Source organism: Aspergillus ochraceoroseus, assembly GCF_002846915.1.
Source record: "Aspergillus ochraceoroseus IBT 24754 chromosome Unknown P175scaffold_5, whole genome shotgun sequence".
In the NCBI taxonomy this organism is placed as follows: Eukaryota; Fungi; Ascomycota; class Eurotiomycetes; order Eurotiales; family Aspergillaceae; genus Aspergillus; species Aspergillus ochraceoroseus.
The window spans coordinates 1,690,802-1,709,944 of NW_024468480.1; the positions used below are offsets into that span (position 1 = coordinate 1,690,802).

A 19,143-nucleotide genomic window follows, 5' to 3' on the forward strand; every position below is an offset into this window, starting at 1 on the left:
CAGGAAATAGATGCTAGTTGCCCCGTAAAGAAAAAAAGATTACTATAATAACATCAACAAATCTTTCAATTCGCCTCCTTAATTAGAGGGTTAACAGGGAGCAAAAGGATCTCTTGCTACTGACCAGATTACACGTACTCTAGCTAACTAACTAACTACTCCGTAATGACTAGTTATCTAGTTAGTACTTGGTAGTTGAGCTACCTAAGGATTATCTAATATCCGACGAGATGTGGTCACATGATCTGTAGCTCTGTTAAAGCGGCAATGGGTCAGCAACGCACGCCAGAAGCTACAGACCCGACAACTCAACAACATCCAAACCCATCCTCTTCTGTTGCCCTTCTTTTACCATTGATTTGTTCGTTATACGAGTCGTCTTTCCCCCTCCCCCGGTAACATTCTCCCCTCGTTGAAAATATTGGTCGGTTTCCGATAGACTCGTGTTGTTGCTCGTCAGGGAGCTCCCATCCTTCGTCATGGCGCTCGACAACTACTACCGCAATAAGATCGAGAGCATGAAGCTCGAAATCATTCAGGGCCAGGCGGTCCTTCGAAGACTTGAAGCACAGCGCAATGACTACAACTCCCGGGTCCGCTTACTGCGAGAGGAACTGGGGCTGCTCCAACAACCTGGCTCGTACGTTGGTGAGGTGGTGAAGGTTATGAGCACCAAGAAAGTCCTCGTAAAGGTACATCCAGAGGGGAAATATGGTAGGTACTAACTATTTCTACGAGGGTTCGATTTGGGATATGCGGTAGCTAATGAAATTGCTCTGGAACATAGTGGTCGACATTGCGGAGGGCGTGGACATCAGCAAGCTCACTGTGGGCAAGCGCGTTTCATTACTCTCCGATTCCTACAAGCTGGAAAAGATGCTACCGTCCTCCGTTGATCCGCTCGTGTCACTCATGATGGTCGAGAAGGTTCCCGACAGTACGTACGACATGATTGGTGGTCTAGATCAGCAGATCAAGGAAATCAAGGAAGTTATCGAGCTGGGTCTGAAGCACCCCGAACTGTTTGAATCGCTCGGTATTGCACAGCCCAAGGGGGTCCTTCTTTATGGTCCCCCCGGAACGGGTAAGACGCTTCTTGCCCGAGCCGTCGCCCATCACACAGACTGTCGGTTTATCCGAGTGAGTGGATCGGAGCTTGTGCAGAAATACATTGGCGAAGGTAGTCGTATGGTTCGTGAGTTGTTCGTGATGGCTCGAGAGCATGCTCCTAGTATTATTTTCATGGACGAGATCGACAGTATTGGTTCTAGCCGGATAGACTCCGCGGGCTCGGGCGATTCGGAGGTGCAGCGAACCATGCTTGAGCTTCTCAACCAGTTGGACGGTTTCGAGCCGACAAAAAACATCAAAATTATCATGGCTACCAACCGTCTGGATATTTTGGACCCGGCCCTGTTGCGTCCCGGACGAATTGACAGGAAGATCGAATTCCCACCACCATCGTAAGGCTTCTCTTGAATTTTCTTCTTGATCTGGGATAATACTAATGTTTGGATTTTTTTTTTTAATAGTGTGGAGGCTCGTGCGGATATTCTACGGATTCACTCCCGATCGATGAACCTCACCCGGGGGATCAACCTCACGAAGATTGCGGAAAAGATGAATGGATGCTCTGGGGCGGAACTCAAGGGAGTGTGCACGGAGGCGGGAATGTACGCGCTCCGAGAACGGCGAGTGCACGTTACCCAGGAGGATTTCGACCTGGCGACGGCCAAGATCCTCAACAAGCATGATGACAAGGAGGTTGCGGTCTCGAAGCTTTTCAAGTAGACCTTTCGGATGAATGTGGGAATCAGGATCAGGATCATGAACGGCTACTTCTGCGAGTAGTGACCGGATGTAATCATAATACGGACTGCTGAGGTTAGTTGTCACGATCGCCAATCTAGGATGGACCACCCGCATATCCCATTGAAGATGATGGGCCAGTAGATTCCCACCACGTCGGTAATAGTGTAGAGAGATCTATACTAGATAAACTATAGTACGGGCAATCTCTAGTTAGAGGTAGCCCCTACTTTCATTCTTTTCCTTTCCTTCGAGACAAGAGTACTTGGGGTCATATTCTTTTTTTAGACAGGTAAGGGAGTCTTGGCCGAGAGGGAGAGAGACAAAGAATGAGTTGGCCCGCTGGATGATCACTTGCATCAGATAGATAGATATATGTATATATTATTAAGTACGGAGTATCGTACTTTGTAAGAGGATCTTGACAGGCGCGTGACCAGCGATCATCTGTACGGATTGCATGAAAGTGTTCAGTTACTCCGTATAGAGTCAAGATGGCCTCGGCTTATGTGGGGCATTTCTAGATCTGATGACCCTCTAGTTAATTATCGGATTAAAAGGAGTAGTCGACAGTCTTCATGTAGAGAATATGCAGAGAGGACAATCGGACTACCCCATGGAGAATCTCCTTAAGGTCTCCGGTGAAGCTTTTGAATCCGGAGTGATAGTATTTAAATTCATTCCTCTCATTTCTTAGGATCCTGATCCATCATCACCGTCAATGTGATCGTTTCTAGAACTTCATCTCTATCTTCTTCTTCTTCTTCTTCTTCTTCTTCTTCTTCTTCTTCTTCTTCTTCTTCTTCTTCTTCTTTCAAGAGAATAATATCTATTCTACTCCCGCTTAATTTCCTCCTTTATCCGTCTCCACTCTACTACCTCCTAGTCCCCCCCCCCCCGATCGAGATACTATGCCCGACCGCGAGCTATGGTCCACTCTCGTCTCAGCCATCGATCCGGGGAATACTAAAAGCATGTCTGCCGTTCTTCAGTCTACCATCACTCTCCTGGAGTCCGAATTAGCCAAAGCCAGGGCCGCCCTCAACGAAATTCAACCCCATGCAGGCCCCATGATGATGATGCGCGGTGAGGAACTAGCCGTCGGAGCCCTGGCGGCCTATCGCCAGAACCTCATCGGCCGCGCCCCCGATTTCTACTACGGGACCAGTCGATTGACCCCCAAAGAACTTGGTCTCGTTCCAATCGTCCATGAGATTAAGGAAATTGATGACGCGGACGTAATTATTGAGAACCACCCGCCGCAGTATGTGCTGACGGTGATCCCCCCCAAGAAGGCGTTGCGACTGGAAGATGTCCTGTCCAACAGCTTGATCCTCGACCACATGGCCCCTTATCTCTCTCCGGGTTCGTTGTTTGCCCTGGCGGCAACCTCTCACCATGTGCGCTCCCTGATCATGGATACCCCCTATGTTTTTCGACACCTCGATTTGACCCAGTGCCGCGGTGCCCAGCTACAGGATGAGTCGCCACCCATCGACCGGCGAAGTGAGCGCATGGACGAGTCTCTAACCGAAGATGAATTTTACTCGGGACCTCTCCGGGGGATCTTTGCCAACCTGGAGAGGAGGTCGATCTTGCGCAGCGTACGAACCCTGGTTTTGGATGGATTGTCCGTCCCCGCCGACTTGGTCTCGGAAATTCTTCTGTCGGATCGATTCAACGTCAATTTGCTCTCCATCAGGGACTGTCGCCACCTCAATGAACGGAAACTCATGCAAGTGCTCAACTATGCAGTCCGACCGTCGCGCCCCGCAGGAACCCCCCGCGTGAAGGGAATCTACTACTTTACCCCCGTGGACCGTCCCCCACGGGCGGCCGCCCGCACTAAATACCGGGACTGGTGGAGCTCGCAGTGTTCTAGTCAGCGCGCATCAGCGAATGTGGCGCCCACCTCCTGTGATGAGCCGCATGTTGACCAGCCCCATCGCCAGAATGCCTGGTATCGTCCATCGGGGAAACTTTTTAAGCGCCATATCGAGGAGGGCTGGGCGCAGACAGTCCAGAAATGCGAAGGCATCATTGCGTTTGATGCCATGCTGTGCCGCGGACCTCGACACGACGTTAATCGGTACACGGCCCAAAGCCCTGACGAAGAGGAGGAGTCTCCGCCCGAAGCCCGATTGCTTGGTCCAGCAATCGCCACCATCGCCTTGGGCCCCAGAGGCTGTGACGGCTGCCATACCTCTCCCGAAGGTCCAGCCATTTGGGGACAATCGCCGGATGCCCATTTCCCTTTGCTCACTCCGCCACCTTTCCATTCGTCGTCGCTGGCAGCAGCCAAGCGCCCAGCCGTCTTTCCGGATGAGTATCCGGTCCTGATTGCCCGGTGTGCGGATTGTCTCACGGACCGTTGGTGCCACCCTTGTAATAAATGGTTCTGCAACACCTGTCTACCGCACCCTGACCGCGTGAGGAGCAACCTCTCTCCTCATCAAACCGCTGTGCGAGGGCCACGTAATGGCAGTGAGAGGCTAGGCCTTGGCGTCACCAAAGACTGCTGGGAATGTGGACCAACGGTGAGTTTTCTCTCTCTCCCTCCCTCCCATATATCTCCTAATGATTGGACTAGTGCATTGCCTGCAAGCTTGAATATCAACGAACATGTCAAAACTGCCAAGGAGACTACTGCGTCGAACATAATGAGGGTTGCTCCTCCACGATGGTAATGATTTCCACTCCGGATCAGATCAAGCTGTGACTGACTGTGCTAGTGTGATTGGTGCAATACCAGTACCCGGCATCGGACGAGAGAGCTCTATTGATTCGGACTCTTCCACCTGGAAAGGTAAGAAGGCAAAAAGAGATTACTAGGGGAAATCTCGTTTTATTTCCTAGGGGTTATGCCGCAGAATGGCTTTGTTATTTCTTCCTTTCTTGATACCATTTTTTGTATACCATCGGGTTGGGAGAGCGTTTCCTGGAGGAATCCACATATATTTCCACTCTTTCCACCTGATATCCATCCCTAATTCTCTACTCTGTCACTTTTATACGTCGTTAAAGCATAGCTAAAGTAACTACAATAATTGATCAAATGGATGACAAATCGGAGGCGGTAACTAACTAACTAGTTAACTAACTATCGAGTATCTTCCAGAACCATTTGGATGCCTCGACAACAATAAAATCCAAATCTACTTGAATAGTCAACTTCATATCCTCATTTTCCACCATCTACTCTACGTCCCCGCCCCAAAAAAGTGATGGCTGGGGAGCAGGATCCCCAACTCCACTGGTCGTCACAGTTCACCATCACCCCGTCTGAACTCACCCCCAAGCTTCCGGGCGATAAGATCATTCTTCCGCAATCCGCCCTCGAACAGTTACTCGCCGCCGCCCCGCTCCAAGAAGTCTTATCCTCGTCCTCGTCCTCCTCCTCCCCGCAAGGTCCGGCACGTCCCTACACAAGCACCTTCGACCCATTCAATCCGTACACTTTTGCTGCCGAGTCGCGCGCCCGCGAACACGCTGTCGACCGCCAACACCAATTACCGCATCCACTGACGTTCCGCATCGTCAACCCGAAGAATGGCCGTGTGATGTACGCGGGGATTCGCGAGTTCTCGGCCCCAGAGAATCAAATCGGTCTCAGTCCAGGATTACGCGAGGCGCTGGGGATCGAAGATCATTCTCAGACTGATCATAATAATCATAATAATCATAATAATAATACTCATACTAATACTACTAATACTACTAATAATACTGATGGTGGTGGTGGTGGTGCAGCACAGATAAACGGGTCTGTCACCGTTCACGCAAGACAATTACCAAAGGGTACATATGTTCGTCTACGGCCGTTGGAAGCCGGGTATGATCCGGAGGACTGGAAGGCTCTACTTGAGCACCACCTCCGTGATAACTATACCACGTTAACGGCGGGTGAGGTTCTCTCTGTGTCTGGGGGCCAGGACGCCGGGTTTCGGTTTCTGGTTGACCGCGTCGAGCCCGAGGGGGAAGCAATCTGTGTTGTGGACACGGATCTGGAGGTCGATATTGTCGCCTTGTCGGAGGACCAAGCTCGGGAGACGTTGCAGAGACGCCTGGCGAAGGCGAAGGCGGCCTCGTCTCGGGCGCCTGCTGGCAGTCACGGTGGCAGTGGTGGTGGCGCCTCGACCTCGGCCGGTGGGGTCCTGGAGCTTGGGGCACAAGTCTCAGGCCAGGTTCTTCCGGGGGAGTATGTGGATTATGAACTGCGGATGTGGGATCGTGAGCATACGATCGCCATTGATGTTGAGGCCGTGGACGATGCGGAGGTAGCCTTGCTTGTGAGTCCGCTTTCTACCAGGCAGAGGCATCGGCCGCGTGAGGACGAGTTTGTGTTTGGGGAGCTTGAAAATGGCCCGCAGAAGCGGATCCAGATCCGCCCGACAAACGTGGAATTAGAAGGTGCCGAGCTGTTGTATATCTCGGTGCATGCGTTTGCTGTGCCCGGTGCCGCGGGAGAGTCTCCCTCGCGGTATCACTTACGAGTTGGATCTGGTACCTCAGATCAACCTATAACGGATGCCAATGCGGGTCCGGATGCAGCTGATGATGTCCAATGCAAAAACTGCCAGCGTTGGGTCCCCCAGCGGACCTTCATTCTCCACGAGAGCTTCTGTTTCCGAAACAACGTACTCTGCCCGCAATGCAAGAACGTGTTCCAGAAACGCTCCCCCGAATGGCAAAACCACTGGCACTGTCCTCACGACTCGACCTACGGCAACGGACCTGCGAGCAAGCAGAGACATGACTCGATATGCCACTCAACGCACTCATGCCGTGCTTGTGGATTCTCAGCCGATAGCCTTCAGCATTTGGCGCAACACCGCACCACTGTCTGCCCCGCCAAACCCATCCTCTGCCAATTCTGCCACCTTGTAGTTCCTCAACAAGGCGAGTCCGACCCGGACATGCACGACCCCGAAGTCCTTCTCTCAGGACTCACCCCGCACGAACTCGTCGACGGCGGCCGCACCACCGAATGCCACCTCTGCAACAAGATCATTCGACTCCGCGACATGAAAACCCACCTCCGCCACCACGACCTGGACCGTCTCTCCCGCCCCCCGCCTCAACTCTGCCTCAACCAAAACTGTGGCCGCACACTCGACGGCCGCGGCGGCGGTGTCCAAAGCTCCATCAAGCCCGGAACCGACACCCTCGGCCTCTGCAGTATCTGCTTTGGACCCCTCTACGTGGATACGTACGATCCAGAGGGCAAGGCCCTCCGGCGACGCATTGAGCGACGTTACCTGTCGCAGCTAATGACCGGGTGCGGCAAACCCTGGTGCCAGAACGAGTATTGTAAAACAGGGAAGCAAAACCACTCTTCTTCTTCTTCTTCTTCTTCTTCTTCTTCTGCTTCTTCGTCTTCCGAACAGAATCCAAATCCATCAACCAATCCAGCAATGAGCGCCGCTGCAATCCTAGCTCTCATCCGACCCATGCTGGACGCGATCAATTTCCAACACAGACAGAACCGATCCAACACCGCGCCCTTTTACCTCTGCTCCGACCAAGTCAGCCAGCAGCGCCGCGTCCTTGCCGAGATGCTAGCAGCCGTGCCAGGCTCGTCAAAGACATACGACTTGCCCTGGTGTGTTGCGGCCGTGGAAGCCGCCGGAGAACTCGACAAGGCACGAGAGTGGTTAGAGAATTGGGCTCCTGCACGGGGAGAGAGAGAGAGAGAGAGAGCTGACCACAGCTTAGGATGATTTGGTTTGGGTTGGTTTGGTTTAGGATCTATGTAGATTTAAAAAAATTTTTATTCCCAGCTTTAAATATCATCTAGTTATCTAGTTATTTATTTATTTATTTTATTAGACTGACTAATACAATCAATGGAGATGACGGAATAACTAATTCAAGTCAAGCGCTCAAAAAAAAAGAAATGCGTGATGATTCATATATCAACCTACCTAATTCCTGTCGCGACTCATCACATCATCCAGATGATATGATACCTAAGTAAGTAGTACACTTCCCCATACACATCAACCCATCAGAGAGGAGGGAAAGAAAGAAAGAAAGAAAAATTGCAACCCGTTTTAACTGCCCAAGCCTCCACTCCCCCTAGATGAAAAAATCCCCATAATGCCAAAAACCACATAAAACAAGGCCAGCGGGTAAGCCACGAGCCCTCTCATGCCGCTCATGCGCGCCACGGCACAGAACATCCCCGAGGACGAATACGTGCACCACCCCACGGCCGCAGTCGTAAGCAGGTATCCGAACAGGGTATCCATGGGGACCAAGATGCCGAGGAGACTGGTCAACACGAGAGGCAGAAAGCAGTACCCGAGCACGCTTGCGGAGCGCGGGAACGTCAGGGTTGCGGAGAAGTGGCCGGCCAGGGAGGACCCGGGGGCGCCGGAGGAGGGTTTGTGGTGCGGGTCGTAGTTGTTGGGGTCTGCGGCGTTTGGGGAGGAGGTAGAGGCCAGGCCTGCGGCGGCGGCTGCGGTAGCTGCAGAAGAAGGAGGAGAGGAAGAAGAAGATAATGATGATGATGCTGAAGCGGCGGTGTCGAGGGCTGGAGACATGAGGCTGAGGATTAGATGCAGGGCGACGGTACCAAAGACGGCGACGCCGTAGATGTAGCCGTAGAAGACCTTTCCGGAGAAAAGCAGAAAGGTGCCGTAGAGGACGATGTAGAGGAGGGCGCCGTAGAGGTCGCTGTCGTCCATGAGATGTTGGTCGATGCGCGCGAAGGGGTTGAGCACGGTCAAGGTCTACCATTCGACATCAGTTGTTGTTTTTCTTTTCGTTCGATTGCTTGCTTGCTCTCTCGAAACAGAACCCGGAAATGACAACGAAGCGAATGGTCAAGAGCAGGACGTAAATACATACCTTGGTCCGGATATGTTCGAAATTCACCCCCAGCTCCTCCAACAACGGCGGTTCCCCCTCATACCCCTCCGTCCCAAAGGCAGCCAGCCATCCTGTCCGCAATCCACCCTGCTCGCCCATTCGCCCACTCACTCCTCCAGTCGGCGACCCAAAGCCACCGTATCCGCCTCCAACCCCGCCTCCAACGGGATACCCCTGTGCCGCCGCTGGGTTCGATGGAGCGCCGCCGAACCCGCCATAGGAAGCTTGGGAGGGCGTGGTGTGGCCCGACACAGAGGAGTAGGAGGATTGGTAGAACTGGAGGTTTTGCGCGGAGCCCTGGGCTGCTCCGTAGGGCTGCTGTTGTGGATAATACTGCGCCATTGCGGGAGAGATGGTGCTTAAATGTGCGTTGGTGATGCTCTTCTTCTTTAGAACAGCTGTCTGTCGGCGGTGTGCCTGATTAATCGGCTTAGTCATCCTCTTGTCTTTGGAGATCTAGTTAAATGGCCTGTATTTTTGCTTCAAAATCCATGCTGAGACTAATCTTACAAAGAAGAACATAAAAATACCTCTCTCTCTCTCTCTCTGTCTAATTTAAAATGCTCACGAAAAAAAAAAAGCCGAGTGTTTCTACAGGAAATTAATACCGATCCCAAGTTGCAGGCCCTTCCTGCCCTCTTCGCCCTTGCGGAGGACGAGTGGGAGAGAGAAGTTCAGCTCGAACCTGGCAGCTGGGTGCGCGTACACTAGTCCAACACCTGCTGCAATGCTTGGGAGCCCGTTGCCAAGTTCCGAAATGGTAGACACCATGGCTTCCTTGACCTCTGCACTGGTGGTGGGAGCGGTCTTTTGTGCCGTTCGTAGAGGCAACAACCGTCCGCCATTCACAAAGGCTTGTAGTCGGAGCGGTTTCTCGGCGCCCACCCGCGGGAGAGGCAGGAGAAGATTGGCGCTTCCCGCGGCGTACACATCTCCTCCAACAGCGTCCGCTCCATCGTGAGGTCCTAGACCGGAAAGGCGGAAACCACGGACGTCGGTAGGGCCGCCGAGCTGGAAGCGATCATTGAGGCGAGAAAGCTGGGGTCGGGAGTCGGAATCGAGACCGAGGGGGTAAAGAAGGCCGGCACGAAACCCAGTAGTGAAGCTGATACCGCTGTCTCCTTTGACACCGGGGATGGGAATTGGGATTGCGCTCTGCGTCTCGATTTCCGACTTCCAGAACGCAACGTCGCCCTTGAGAGGACCCCAGCCCGCCAGTTCGTTGAAAAGCTTAGCGTAGTAGCCTCGAGAGGGAAGGAGCGAATTGTCTCTCTCGTCCCGCACCCAGGAATGGAAAACGCTGCTCTTCACGCTATCACCTGCCTCTGCTCGGACGGTAGGCGAGGCATTCTCGGCAAGACCAGTTACCTGTCTCCAGAAGCCATTGTAGCCGAGTTCGTGGCGATGACCCGATTGACTCAACCATCGGAGCTTGCTCCAGCCCCCCTTTAATACTTCTTCGTGGCTGGCCCAGGATTTCTGGGTTGCGCTGGCAATTCCACCAACCTCGAACCGGAAATCGGGGTCGCTGAGAACTGGGGTGTCGAAGGAGGCCTGGTATGCGGACCTTGTTCTAGTTCCCAGGGAAGCATTGAGATTAAAGTTTTCTGCACCCCCAAACACATTGCGCCAGAGCAGATTACCATAAGCGGATCCCTCTGCGTTGCCCAAATCAGTACCAGTCTTGAGCAAGACCCGAGACTTCTCCTTCACGGTGAGGAAAACATCGAGATTTGTGAGACCGGTTTGCGGATCGGCTTCAGGCGACTGGTCCAGGTATACGGAGATAGGCTGCTGGAAGATGTCTATTTTCTCATCATTAGACCTCTGTACGAAGTATAATATATATTCCTAGAGCACCAACCGAATCTGCCCAACTTGTCCGCACGTGCCGAGACTTCCCGTAGAGCTTCCGAGAGGGTATAGGGTCGTTTTTGATGCGTGCTCAACAATGGATTGAAGATTCGCTCGAGGAAGCCCCTGCGCGTATGACTGGCATTAAGAACCTGAATCGATGAGATTGAGCAAGGTAAAGTAGAGTTCTGGTCGATCTATTATTATAGCCGGAGTCAGTAAAGATGTTGGGAAACCACAGCGGGACCAAAAAAAAAAGAGTATATAACGAAAGGAAATGTGATAATCTCACAAGCTCTCCAAGACGAGCTTGCGCCTTTTGATAAATTGCATTGACTCGTTCGTTGATAGCCTCCTGCTGTTCTTCTAGGACCTTGGGATCGGCCCGTTGCTGGAGACGCTCGAAGATCTAGATATCAAAACAGAGCGCAGTGGTCAGAAACTGTTCGAAACAAGTCCACAAAGGATCACAAAGGACAGGACATACATCACCATCTTCAGCAGATAGGGGGGAGGACATTGCGACGGCAGCAATGGCCCAAAGGAAATCGCGAGCAGTCTTTCTTCGGGTTCTCCTCCAATCTCTCCCGAACCGTCTGATGAAGCAATACTCGTGCACGTGACCCCGCGCCTCCTTTGCCCTTCGAAACCAGAAAGAAGCAACTCTGCTCAGCAAAAGTGTCATAAATCATTCATCTTTCCCCCTTTTCCCTGTTCTTTTCATCGTCCTCTCTTCTTCGTAATACTTTGCTCGTCCTGCGTCATTCTTTTTCCGCTGAGCAGCCCCCCATCGTTTTATACATTCCTCGGGCTTCCATACTTCTTTCCAGTCCACCAGCAGCCCTCACACCACAGCTGTCAGCAAGATGGCCACTAAAGCCGCATACAAAAGAGTGAGTTCAACTATTCTAGCCTTGAGATCAAGGTCGTCAGACTGACTATCCAACAGCTCACCCGCGAGTACCAAAATATCCAAAAGAATCCTCCACCTTTCATCGTCGCGCATCCGTCAGAGTCCAACATCCTCGAGTCTGCCCCCCTCCACCTGTTTCCTCCCGGTCATCTTCTTGACATGTAGAAACTGACTTGAATTCTCCTCTTAGGTGGCATTATATTCTCACTGGTCCGCCCGGAACACCCTACGAAAATGGCCAGTACTGGGGTACTCTGATGTTTCCTCCCGAATACCCTTTTGCCCCTCCCGCGATTCGCATGCATACACCTAGTGGTCGGTTCCAACCGTCATCTCGCCTGTGTCTCAGCATTAGTGACTTTCATCCCAAATCATTTAACCCAGCATGGGAAGTCTCCACTATCCTTATTGGCCTACTTTCCTTCATGACTAGCGAGGAAATGACCACTGGCAGCGTGAGCGCCTCCGAAGGAGAAAGACGAGTCCTAGCGGCCCGGTCAAGATGGTGGAATTCGACTGGTGGCGGCACCCATATCTCCTGCACACCCGGAGTTACACCCACCTCCAAAGGAATCAACAATGTGAAGGCTGGAGATGGTGGGTTGAAATTTCGCTCGGAATGGCCCGAACTAGACCAGGAGAACTGGAAATGGCTCAAGGACAACCGCATTGACACTGCCACCGGACAGCTGCGACCGGATCCCAATGCTGCATCAAACAAGTGCTCCCCAGAGACCAGTGCACTTCGCCGACGGCCCAACGGAAGCGCCCCTAGGCTCGGAGCTGTCGTGGAAGGTGGCAACGTCGCCAGGGAAGTCGGCCAAAGTTGGCTTCAGCGCAACAAAGTCTGGGTAGGCCTGGCAGTCTTTTTTGGGTACGCTCTCATTTCAAGACTTGTGCATGATGTTCAGGGTTAACCGCCCCCTGGTGGATATGCTATGCTATCCGCGTCTTGCATATTCCTTTCTTAGGGTGAATCATCTTAGGTTCTCTCTTCTTCCCTCATTCCCCTCCCCTTTCTTAGCTTTCGATCTACCTGTTTCTTTTGTTCTATAGCGTGGGATGGATTCTTTGTCGGATTATATTCAGAGTGGCAGAAAGGCGTCCAGAGAGGGAATGGCGTTTTAATCCTTGAGGGACTTGACTTATTTCCTGTTCTCTATTAATGTTATTATTGCCACAAGAAGGGCTTTCTACAACAACGACTACAACTCTTAGATGTAAGCTAATTCAAGGACTCCTCCTATTGGTGGTTTAGTGATCAAGAATTATCGTGCTCCCGGAAAAATGGCGGTATTGTAATTACCGTATTGCAATACGCCCATCTGTTATCGGAATACCGTAATCGCTCCGATTATATCATCGCCGCCCAAAAGTTTTGAAGGCTTCAATTCAATTCAGTCTTCTTTTTTTTCCCTTCTATCTTCAACTCCTCTAAAATCTTTTTCTAGGCTTTTTGCGTCAATTTCCTCGGTCCTTTCCCTGTTTCGAATTGTCTAGTGGATCTAGAAATCCAACTAACTTACATTCATATTCATCATGGGCTGGTTTTGGGCAGATTCGCAGGCGAAGCCAACTCCCGCGCCGCGCAATCATCCCTCTACCTCTGAGGCCTCTCCTCCCGTGAGTAGAATGATGGACGCAGGATATAAATGTAAAACGACTAATGAAGACTTAGCCGGGATGCCCTATGCATGCTTCTGATGCTTCTTCGCCTTCTCCGTTAACTCCCCCTGCTGCCGATTCTCCAAGTGCCTGCCCCGTCCGCGCAACAGATTCTCCATTCTTCGTGCAGAAGTCCAACCCCCCAGTACCGGAACCGTCCCCCGCCTCGGAGAACAAACCATCGACATTATCCAGGTTGAACCCTCTCAACTACATGTTCTCGACGATCTCTCAGGAGCGCGCGCCTAACCAAACCGTGGACTTGGCTGTTGAGCGTGAAATCTCATCAATCCCCAGAGGCGATTCCGAGGGTAACTGGGAGTATCCTTCTCCACAGCAGATGTACAATGCTATGCTGCGCAAGGGTTACACAGATACCCCTCAAGATGCAGTAGAGGCCATGGTTGCCGTTCATAACTTTTTGAACGAGGGCGCCTGGGACGAAATTGTCGGATGGGAGCGGACGTTCTCGCAGGGTCTGGCCCGGGGATGGGAGAAGTGTCGTCACGGCGAGGAGAATCTCGCCATGGAACTGGCTAGGGAGGAAATGGATGGATCGGCGAATGCGATTCCAGAGCCCCGCCTGGTGAAATTCAAGGGCCGTCCACAGGAGCTTACACCCAAGGCGCGGATCCTCCAGGCTCTGGGCTACGTATTTCCGTCGAAATTTGAGTGAGTGTCCATCGCTCCACATTCTCTCGTTTGTTGACGAGAGACGTGTCTCTCATTTGGTTGAACTACTTTTGCTAACGGGTTTATGAACGCTAGAACCAACCCTCCTTTTGACCGTCACGACTGGTTTGTGATGCGCCAGACGCCATCTGGTCCGAAAGAAGTCCGTTATGTGATCGATTACTATTCCGGACCCCCAGAGCCAACCGGAGAGCCCGTCTTCTACCTCGATATCCGCCCGGCCTTGGACTCGCCCACTGCAGCCGTCGAGCGATTGATGCGATGGGGAGGAGACGTCTGGTGGCGAGCCAGCGGCGGCGCTGCTCGAGGCCACGAAAACTAGTAATCGATTCAGCAGCCGTATTATGTACCATCACCAACCTCAAAATTTCGCTTTCCTACTTTTGCATTCTCCTCCACTCCTCAATCGATACCTGGGAAAAAAAAAAAAGAAAAAAAAAAAAAACCGTGGCATCTTGACGGTGCAGCTATGATTATTCGCCGTCTCTTGCATTCCGCAGGCTGGGTTTTGTGGTCTGATATGATAATGGTGTATATGGAGTCATGGTTTCTCTCTCCCTCCCTCGGGAATCGGTTTCTTTTTGAACCTTCTTTACCCTATTTCAGCGGGGTTTTGTGTTGTGTGTGTGTGTGTGTGTGTGTGTGTGTGGTATATGTTGATATGCTTCATGTTTCTATATAGACTTACTTCCCCGTTACTTACTGCCCTTGTGTATTACTATTCTTCGTTAGCATCTACAACATAATCTATGTTTCACACACACACACACACTCTCACCATCTCAAAACACTTTTTTTCTCGTCATATGCAAGGCTTCGGATGGTAATTCTTTCATGAGTACAATAAATTATATACTTTTACGGTACTAATTATAGATCTAATTTACAAAAGAGGGCTAAAAAAGGCCCTGTATGTATTATTATGTATGCTATGAGAAATGCTGCTCAAAATAAATTTTCAGGCAGCACATCATTTCTCGACATTCTATCCGTTCCATTCATGATCTAGATATTAGGAGAGAGCTGGTCGTATTTAACGCACTGTTCGACGCTTTCGACGCTCGCCTGGAGCAAGCCACGCGCTTCAAGCCCAACCCAAACGCGGAGCATGGAGGTGTCGCCTGACCGAACGGATTTCAAGAAAGTGGTATTCGATCCGAGTTGTCGTAAGATGGGGAGAGCACTAGGAGAAGAAAGAGGGTTTGGTTAGTTGGTTGTTAAGATGTGGAATGGAAAAGGAGAAGATAAGTGGGATATATACCTCTTGAACAGATCTAGATCAGGATTCATGCTTCGCCCGATACCTTCAAGGAGGAGAATGGAAATCACAACGTTCACGAAATCTCCTTCAAGACGGACATGGTGGCGTCGAACCATGGACAAAACCTCGCTGAGAATATCTCCAATCTTAATGTTTCCCAAGGCGAACGTGCGTGACTTGACGCTCAGAACGAGATGCTGCATCCTGAGGGCGAATACGTCCGGATCGATGACTTCCTCTGGTTGACGACATCTTTCAACCATGAGTTGTCCTGCACGGTGGCCATCGAATTCTGCAACAGCACGGAAGAGATCCAGAAAGTTATTTCGGTTGATCTCGTTGAGCTGGGTTACTAAGCCCGTGTCGATGAAAATGAGCTGCGGGCGATAGCCCTCGGCATTGAGCTTACTGAGAGCCTTTTCCCAATCCCGTGGGTTCTGTGCATGAGGGCGCAGCCGAGAAAGAACAGCTTCCGTCACATCTACTTCGGCTTCGGTTGGTGCATCAGACGCTCGAGTGTGTTTATGGAGCGATATATCTAGCTCACTAGGCCGGTAAAACCGGACCATGATATTCCCCGGGTGTAGGTCTGCGTGTACAAAATTGTCAATCAGAAGCATATGAAGGAACGCGTCCAGACCCTCATTAGCAATTTCCTCCTGGTATACACCCCCTCCCATTTCAAGGAAGGTCGATAATGGAATACCTTGCGCGAACTCTTCCACGAGGACCTCACGGGTACTGTAATCATCATAGGGATATGGGAACCAGGCTGTGGTGCGAGACCTGAAATTTTTCCGGAATATTTTGAGATTTTCTGCCTCAATATGGAGGTCCAACTGCAGCTTCATCATTTCGCCAAATTGGGCTACCTCATCAGGGAATGACAGCCAGTGCATTGTTGGAATTATATTAATAAACGAGGCGAAAAACGACATAATTCTCAGATCTCGGCGGATAAGGCGCTCGACACGGGGGTGTCGCACCTTGATGGCGACGTATGAGGACGGGACCCGTTGAGGAGAGCTTTTTACCAACACATCAACGTTCTTGCGAACCCTGTCCCCTAGGCTTTGGGGCTCCGAAGTACGTTTATTGTCGGCAATGTTAGATAGTTCCGGCTTTAGCTTCGCTTTATAGACTTGGGCGATAGCTCCTACACCCAGAGGCTTCTCATCAAACTCTTCGAAAATGTCCTCAAAAGGCATGCCATTGAAGGCTTTGCTTATAATTCGCTTGGTCTCGCTCAACGAGTGGGCAGGGGCATTTGAATGAAGGGATGACATAATGCTGCACATCTCGGGAGGGAAAATATCGGTTCGAGAGGCGGCCCATTGTCCAAGCTGGGAAAAAAACCATCAGGTCAGCACGTTTTCGGTATATTACAGTTCGAAACGGCCTACCTTGATAAAGGCAGGACCTGCACGCTCCATTGACTTCACGAGGAAGTCGTACCACCACAGAGTCCCTGTTCGAACACCGTCACGATCCTGGATCTGCTTCCCAAACCATATCGCGGGGGTGGAGAGGATGACTGGTAAAAATATGGCCACTAGATGGACAAAACGAAAACCGGTGGCTATTGTATCATAAACGTAGTATGTCCAGTAAGCCAACACAGGCCCTCCAAATCCCAGTATCCCTTGGGTCTTCTCCAGGATATCCTCTTTTACCTCTCGACGCGAGGCTTCTAGCATGCGCTGTTCGAGGGTCTTGTCGCCTTCTGTATCATCAGATTCTGTGAGCTTCACAAAGGCGGCAGGAGCCAGAGCTGAAATCAATACAACCCTCGCCCCCCGTGGCATTCGCCTCGGACGAATTGGACCTATATTTCGTGGACATGACGGCAGACGTGTGAAGCGAAATGCGGGCGACGGGGAGAAGCGGGAGAGCAGCTGTGGACTTCTACCACTAGTCAAACAGAAACGGCCAACCTGGGAGGCTATCCTCATGTTCTCAGACAGGAATCAAGCACCTGAGAAGTTGCGCCAAAAATCATATCGAGAAATATAGAACAGAAAGACACTGTCGGGGCAGTTGGCCAGGGAAGTAACAGCCACTCCGTTGGCCGCCGGACTTCGTTTCGCAGGTCGACAAGAAGAATCTCCGGGCGGACTTGCACGTGCTACGACGTCATCGTATACATACTTGGACCTCTATCCAACTTGGAGCGAGTCAACAACAACAACAACCACCACCACCACCACCACTACCAGGTGTATTATCGACATTCAAGAACATCACTTGTTCCGGCAGGGATGAAGGAATATATTTTTAGTACTTTGTGGACATTGAGTTCGGCGTCAATGCTGGGGTAGTTGGCCGAATCCACCGCATTCCAGAGACGATACCTCTCCAGCCACCGCGAGGAAGTCTCAGGTCCAATTCTCCTGCCAATGTGACTGCCAGAACCGGTAATTTCCGGCTCTCTGACAGTTTGCTCGCGGGGTCAGAAGCCACTTGTTGAGGATTTTGAGTCTATCTGTGCTGCAACTTCCGCAAGCGACAATGGATAGAGCCTTCCGCTTCATCTAGTTCCCCCCTGCCTTCGACTTTGCGACTATATTAATTTGGGAGAACAACAATGTTGAAACAATGCTCGTTCTGATCCATTTGTTTTTGATAAACTCTAGTCTCTGAGTTCGAGCATGCAACTACACCATGGGTCGCATCCATGATGTTGAATCATACGGCGAAGCCGACGATGAGCAGGATTCACCACGCCAGTCCTGGACAAGTCTGCTCATATGGTGCGCTATAAGCTATATATGCATGATTGCGATATTTATTCGCGTATGCTGTCCAGACTTGTCGCTTTTGAAGCTAGGGTTACTCCCACTATTTGTTCCCGGAAGCTCTCCGACTCTTTTCTATGCCTTTTCGTCCAGCGCTGGCCATTTCAGCAAGCCAAGGGCCATTGAAATCGTGGCTTTGGTTCCTTTTCACGAATATAAAAGAACAGAAATATTGAATTGCTATCTACAGGTTTGGAATTCACTTTACCTCCTTGACTGTCTGATCACTTGCTAACCTAGTTCCAGAAAAACCTCGCCTCCAATGATGGGTTCCTTGACAGAGTGGTATTTATTCCACAAACGAACGACACAGATAGTCTTAGATGGCTTGCGGCCACGGTCGAGGAAACCCCCTCCTATTCGGTTTCCCGTTCCAGAACCTTCCCAACCGAAATAGTTGATCAGGGTGAAAATATGCTGTTTGTCTGGATCGATGGTGATGTCGTATTTCTCGAGGATCATACGATCCCAACTACCGTGAAAACCAAGTTGGATCATTCCGACTCGATAATAGTTTCCGCCAATGTTGTGAATCAAGGAGTGCTCGAAAGCCTCCACAGCCACCCTTCGGTTGCGCTCCCCTATCGCCCAGAGTTACAACCGTCCCAGGATTCTGTCGATCAAAACTCCTGGCGTGCCTCAACTCTACCATCCTGGAACGGACCCAAAGGCTTTAAGGTACATAAAGGGTTCACTTCACCATTTAGGAATCACCGTTGGCTCCCATCTAGCGATGAAGACTTCGACCACACCCCGATTGGAATGGCCATGTACACAGAGAGTGGACCAGGATTGGACGATTGGACCGTGAAAGCTCAGCAGCATTATTCTTTTTTACATCGCCTTGAGACGGGAAGTCTAAACCGATATAAGTTTCCCATGTGGAAGCAACCAACTGATCCTATCAGTCAAAACTTCTTTTGTTTCATGGGTCGTGATGGGGCCGCTGTTGAGTCGTTCATTCAGCGTGGCAGTTCAAACAAAGGAAAATCGAAAGATGAATCTGAGGTGGAAGCCACAGATATCATCATAGATGGCAAGGGACTGGCTGCTCACTATGTGACTGGGCCAAGGCTGAGGTCCCTGGACGACACTGATGTGCTGAGCCGGTACCAAGCATATGCTCGAGAGATGGTGTGCCCGAGATTGGCCTGATATTATGGAGTTGATATACAGTTTTTAATTTGTACATATAGTTAGATACCCGTGACTTTTGGGGCTTCATATGTTTAATATCCCATGATATCAATACAGTCAGAATCTTGAATTCCGTGCAGGTT

General features: G+C 51.0%; 8 protein-coding genes across 8 annotated transcripts; 4 read left to right on the forward strand and 4 right to left on the reverse strand.

The window, feature by feature from the left end:
* Positions 1-479: 479 nt before the first annotated feature.
* Positions 480-1,791, forward strand: P175DRAFT_0439880 (proteasome regulatory particle base subunit RPT6; the record flags this gene model as incomplete). Its single annotated transcript, XM_040893989.1, has 3 exons — positions 480-714; positions 788-1,463; positions 1,533-1,791. 3 exons carry the CDS (start codon positions 480-482, stop codon positions 1,789-1,791), a joined length of 1,170 nt encoding a protein of 389 aa, XP_040751593.1.
* An 896-nt stretch (positions 1,792-2,687) lies between these two features.
* Positions 2,688-4,680, forward strand: P175DRAFT_0502347 (uncharacterized protein). Its single transcript, XM_040897362.1, has one exon. It carries the CDS (start codon positions 2,721-2,723, stop codon positions 4,494-4,496), a length of 1,776 nt encoding a protein of 591 aa, XP_040751594.1. The 5' UTR covers positions 2,688-2,720; the 3' UTR covers positions 4,497-4,680.
* A 3,014-nt stretch (positions 4,681-7,694) lies between these two features.
* P175DRAFT_0502350 (transporter YIP1) lies at positions 7,695-8,707 on the reverse strand. Its single transcript, XM_040897363.1, has one exon. It carries the CDS (start codon positions 8,496-8,498, stop codon positions 7,863-7,865), a length of 636 nt encoding a protein of 211 aa, XP_040751595.1. The 5' UTR covers positions 8,499-8,707; the 3' UTR covers positions 7,695-7,862.
* A 494-nt stretch (positions 8,708-9,201) lies between these two features.
* On the reverse strand, positions 9,202-11,094 carry sam50 (SAM complex subunit SAM50). Its single transcript, XM_040897364.1, has 4 exons — positions 11,024-11,094; positions 10,829-10,945; positions 10,547-10,733; positions 9,202-10,487 (listed from the first exon to the last, which is right to left on the reverse strand). The coding sequence occupies exons 1-4, from the start codon at positions 11,054-11,056 to the stop codon at positions 9,274-9,276; spliced, it is 1,551 nt and encodes a 516-aa protein (XP_040751596.1). The 5' UTR covers positions 11,057-11,094; the 3' UTR covers positions 9,202-9,273.
* A 53-nt stretch (positions 11,095-11,147) lies between these two features.
* On the reverse strand, positions 11,148-11,567 carry P175DRAFT_0502352 (uncharacterized protein). Its single transcript, XM_040897365.1, has one exon. The coding sequence runs from the start codon at positions 11,540-11,542 to the stop codon at positions 11,381-11,383; it is 162 nt and encodes a 53-aa protein (XP_040751597.1). The 5' UTR covers positions 11,543-11,567; the 3' UTR covers positions 11,148-11,380.
* Positions 11,568-11,706: 139 nt separating this feature from the next.
* P175DRAFT_0510140 (holocytochrome c synthase CYC3) lies at positions 11,707-14,129 on the forward strand (the record flags this gene model as incomplete). The annotated part of the gene is made up of 4 exons (XM_040898490.1): positions 11,707-12,361; positions 13,008-13,072; positions 13,128-13,786; positions 13,883-14,129. The coding sequence occupies 4 exons, from the start codon at positions 11,707-11,709 to the stop codon at positions 14,127-14,129; spliced, it is 1,626 nt and encodes a 541-aa protein (XP_040751598.1).
* A 531-nt stretch (positions 14,130-14,660) lies between these two features.
* Positions 14,661-17,126, reverse strand: P175DRAFT_0502355 (ABC1 kinase family protein). Its single transcript, XM_040897366.1, has 3 exons — positions 16,472-17,126; positions 15,069-16,411; positions 14,661-14,990 (listed from the first exon to the last, which is right to left on the reverse strand). The coding sequence occupies exons 1-3, from the start codon at positions 16,871-16,873 to the stop codon at positions 14,813-14,815; spliced, it is 1,923 nt and encodes a 640-aa protein (XP_040751599.1). The 5' UTR covers positions 16,874-17,126; the 3' UTR covers positions 14,661-14,812.
* Positions 17,127-17,261: 135 nt separating this feature from the next.
* Positions 17,262-19,135, forward strand: P175DRAFT_0481289 (uncharacterized protein). Its single transcript, XM_040895449.1, has 2 exons — positions 17,262-18,053; positions 18,110-19,135. The coding sequence occupies exons 1-2, from the start codon at positions 17,730-17,732 to the stop codon at positions 19,016-19,018; spliced, it is 1,233 nt and encodes a 410-aa protein (XP_040751600.1). The 5' UTR covers positions 17,262-17,729; the 3' UTR covers positions 19,019-19,135.
* Positions 19,136-19,143: the final 8 nt, after the last annotated feature.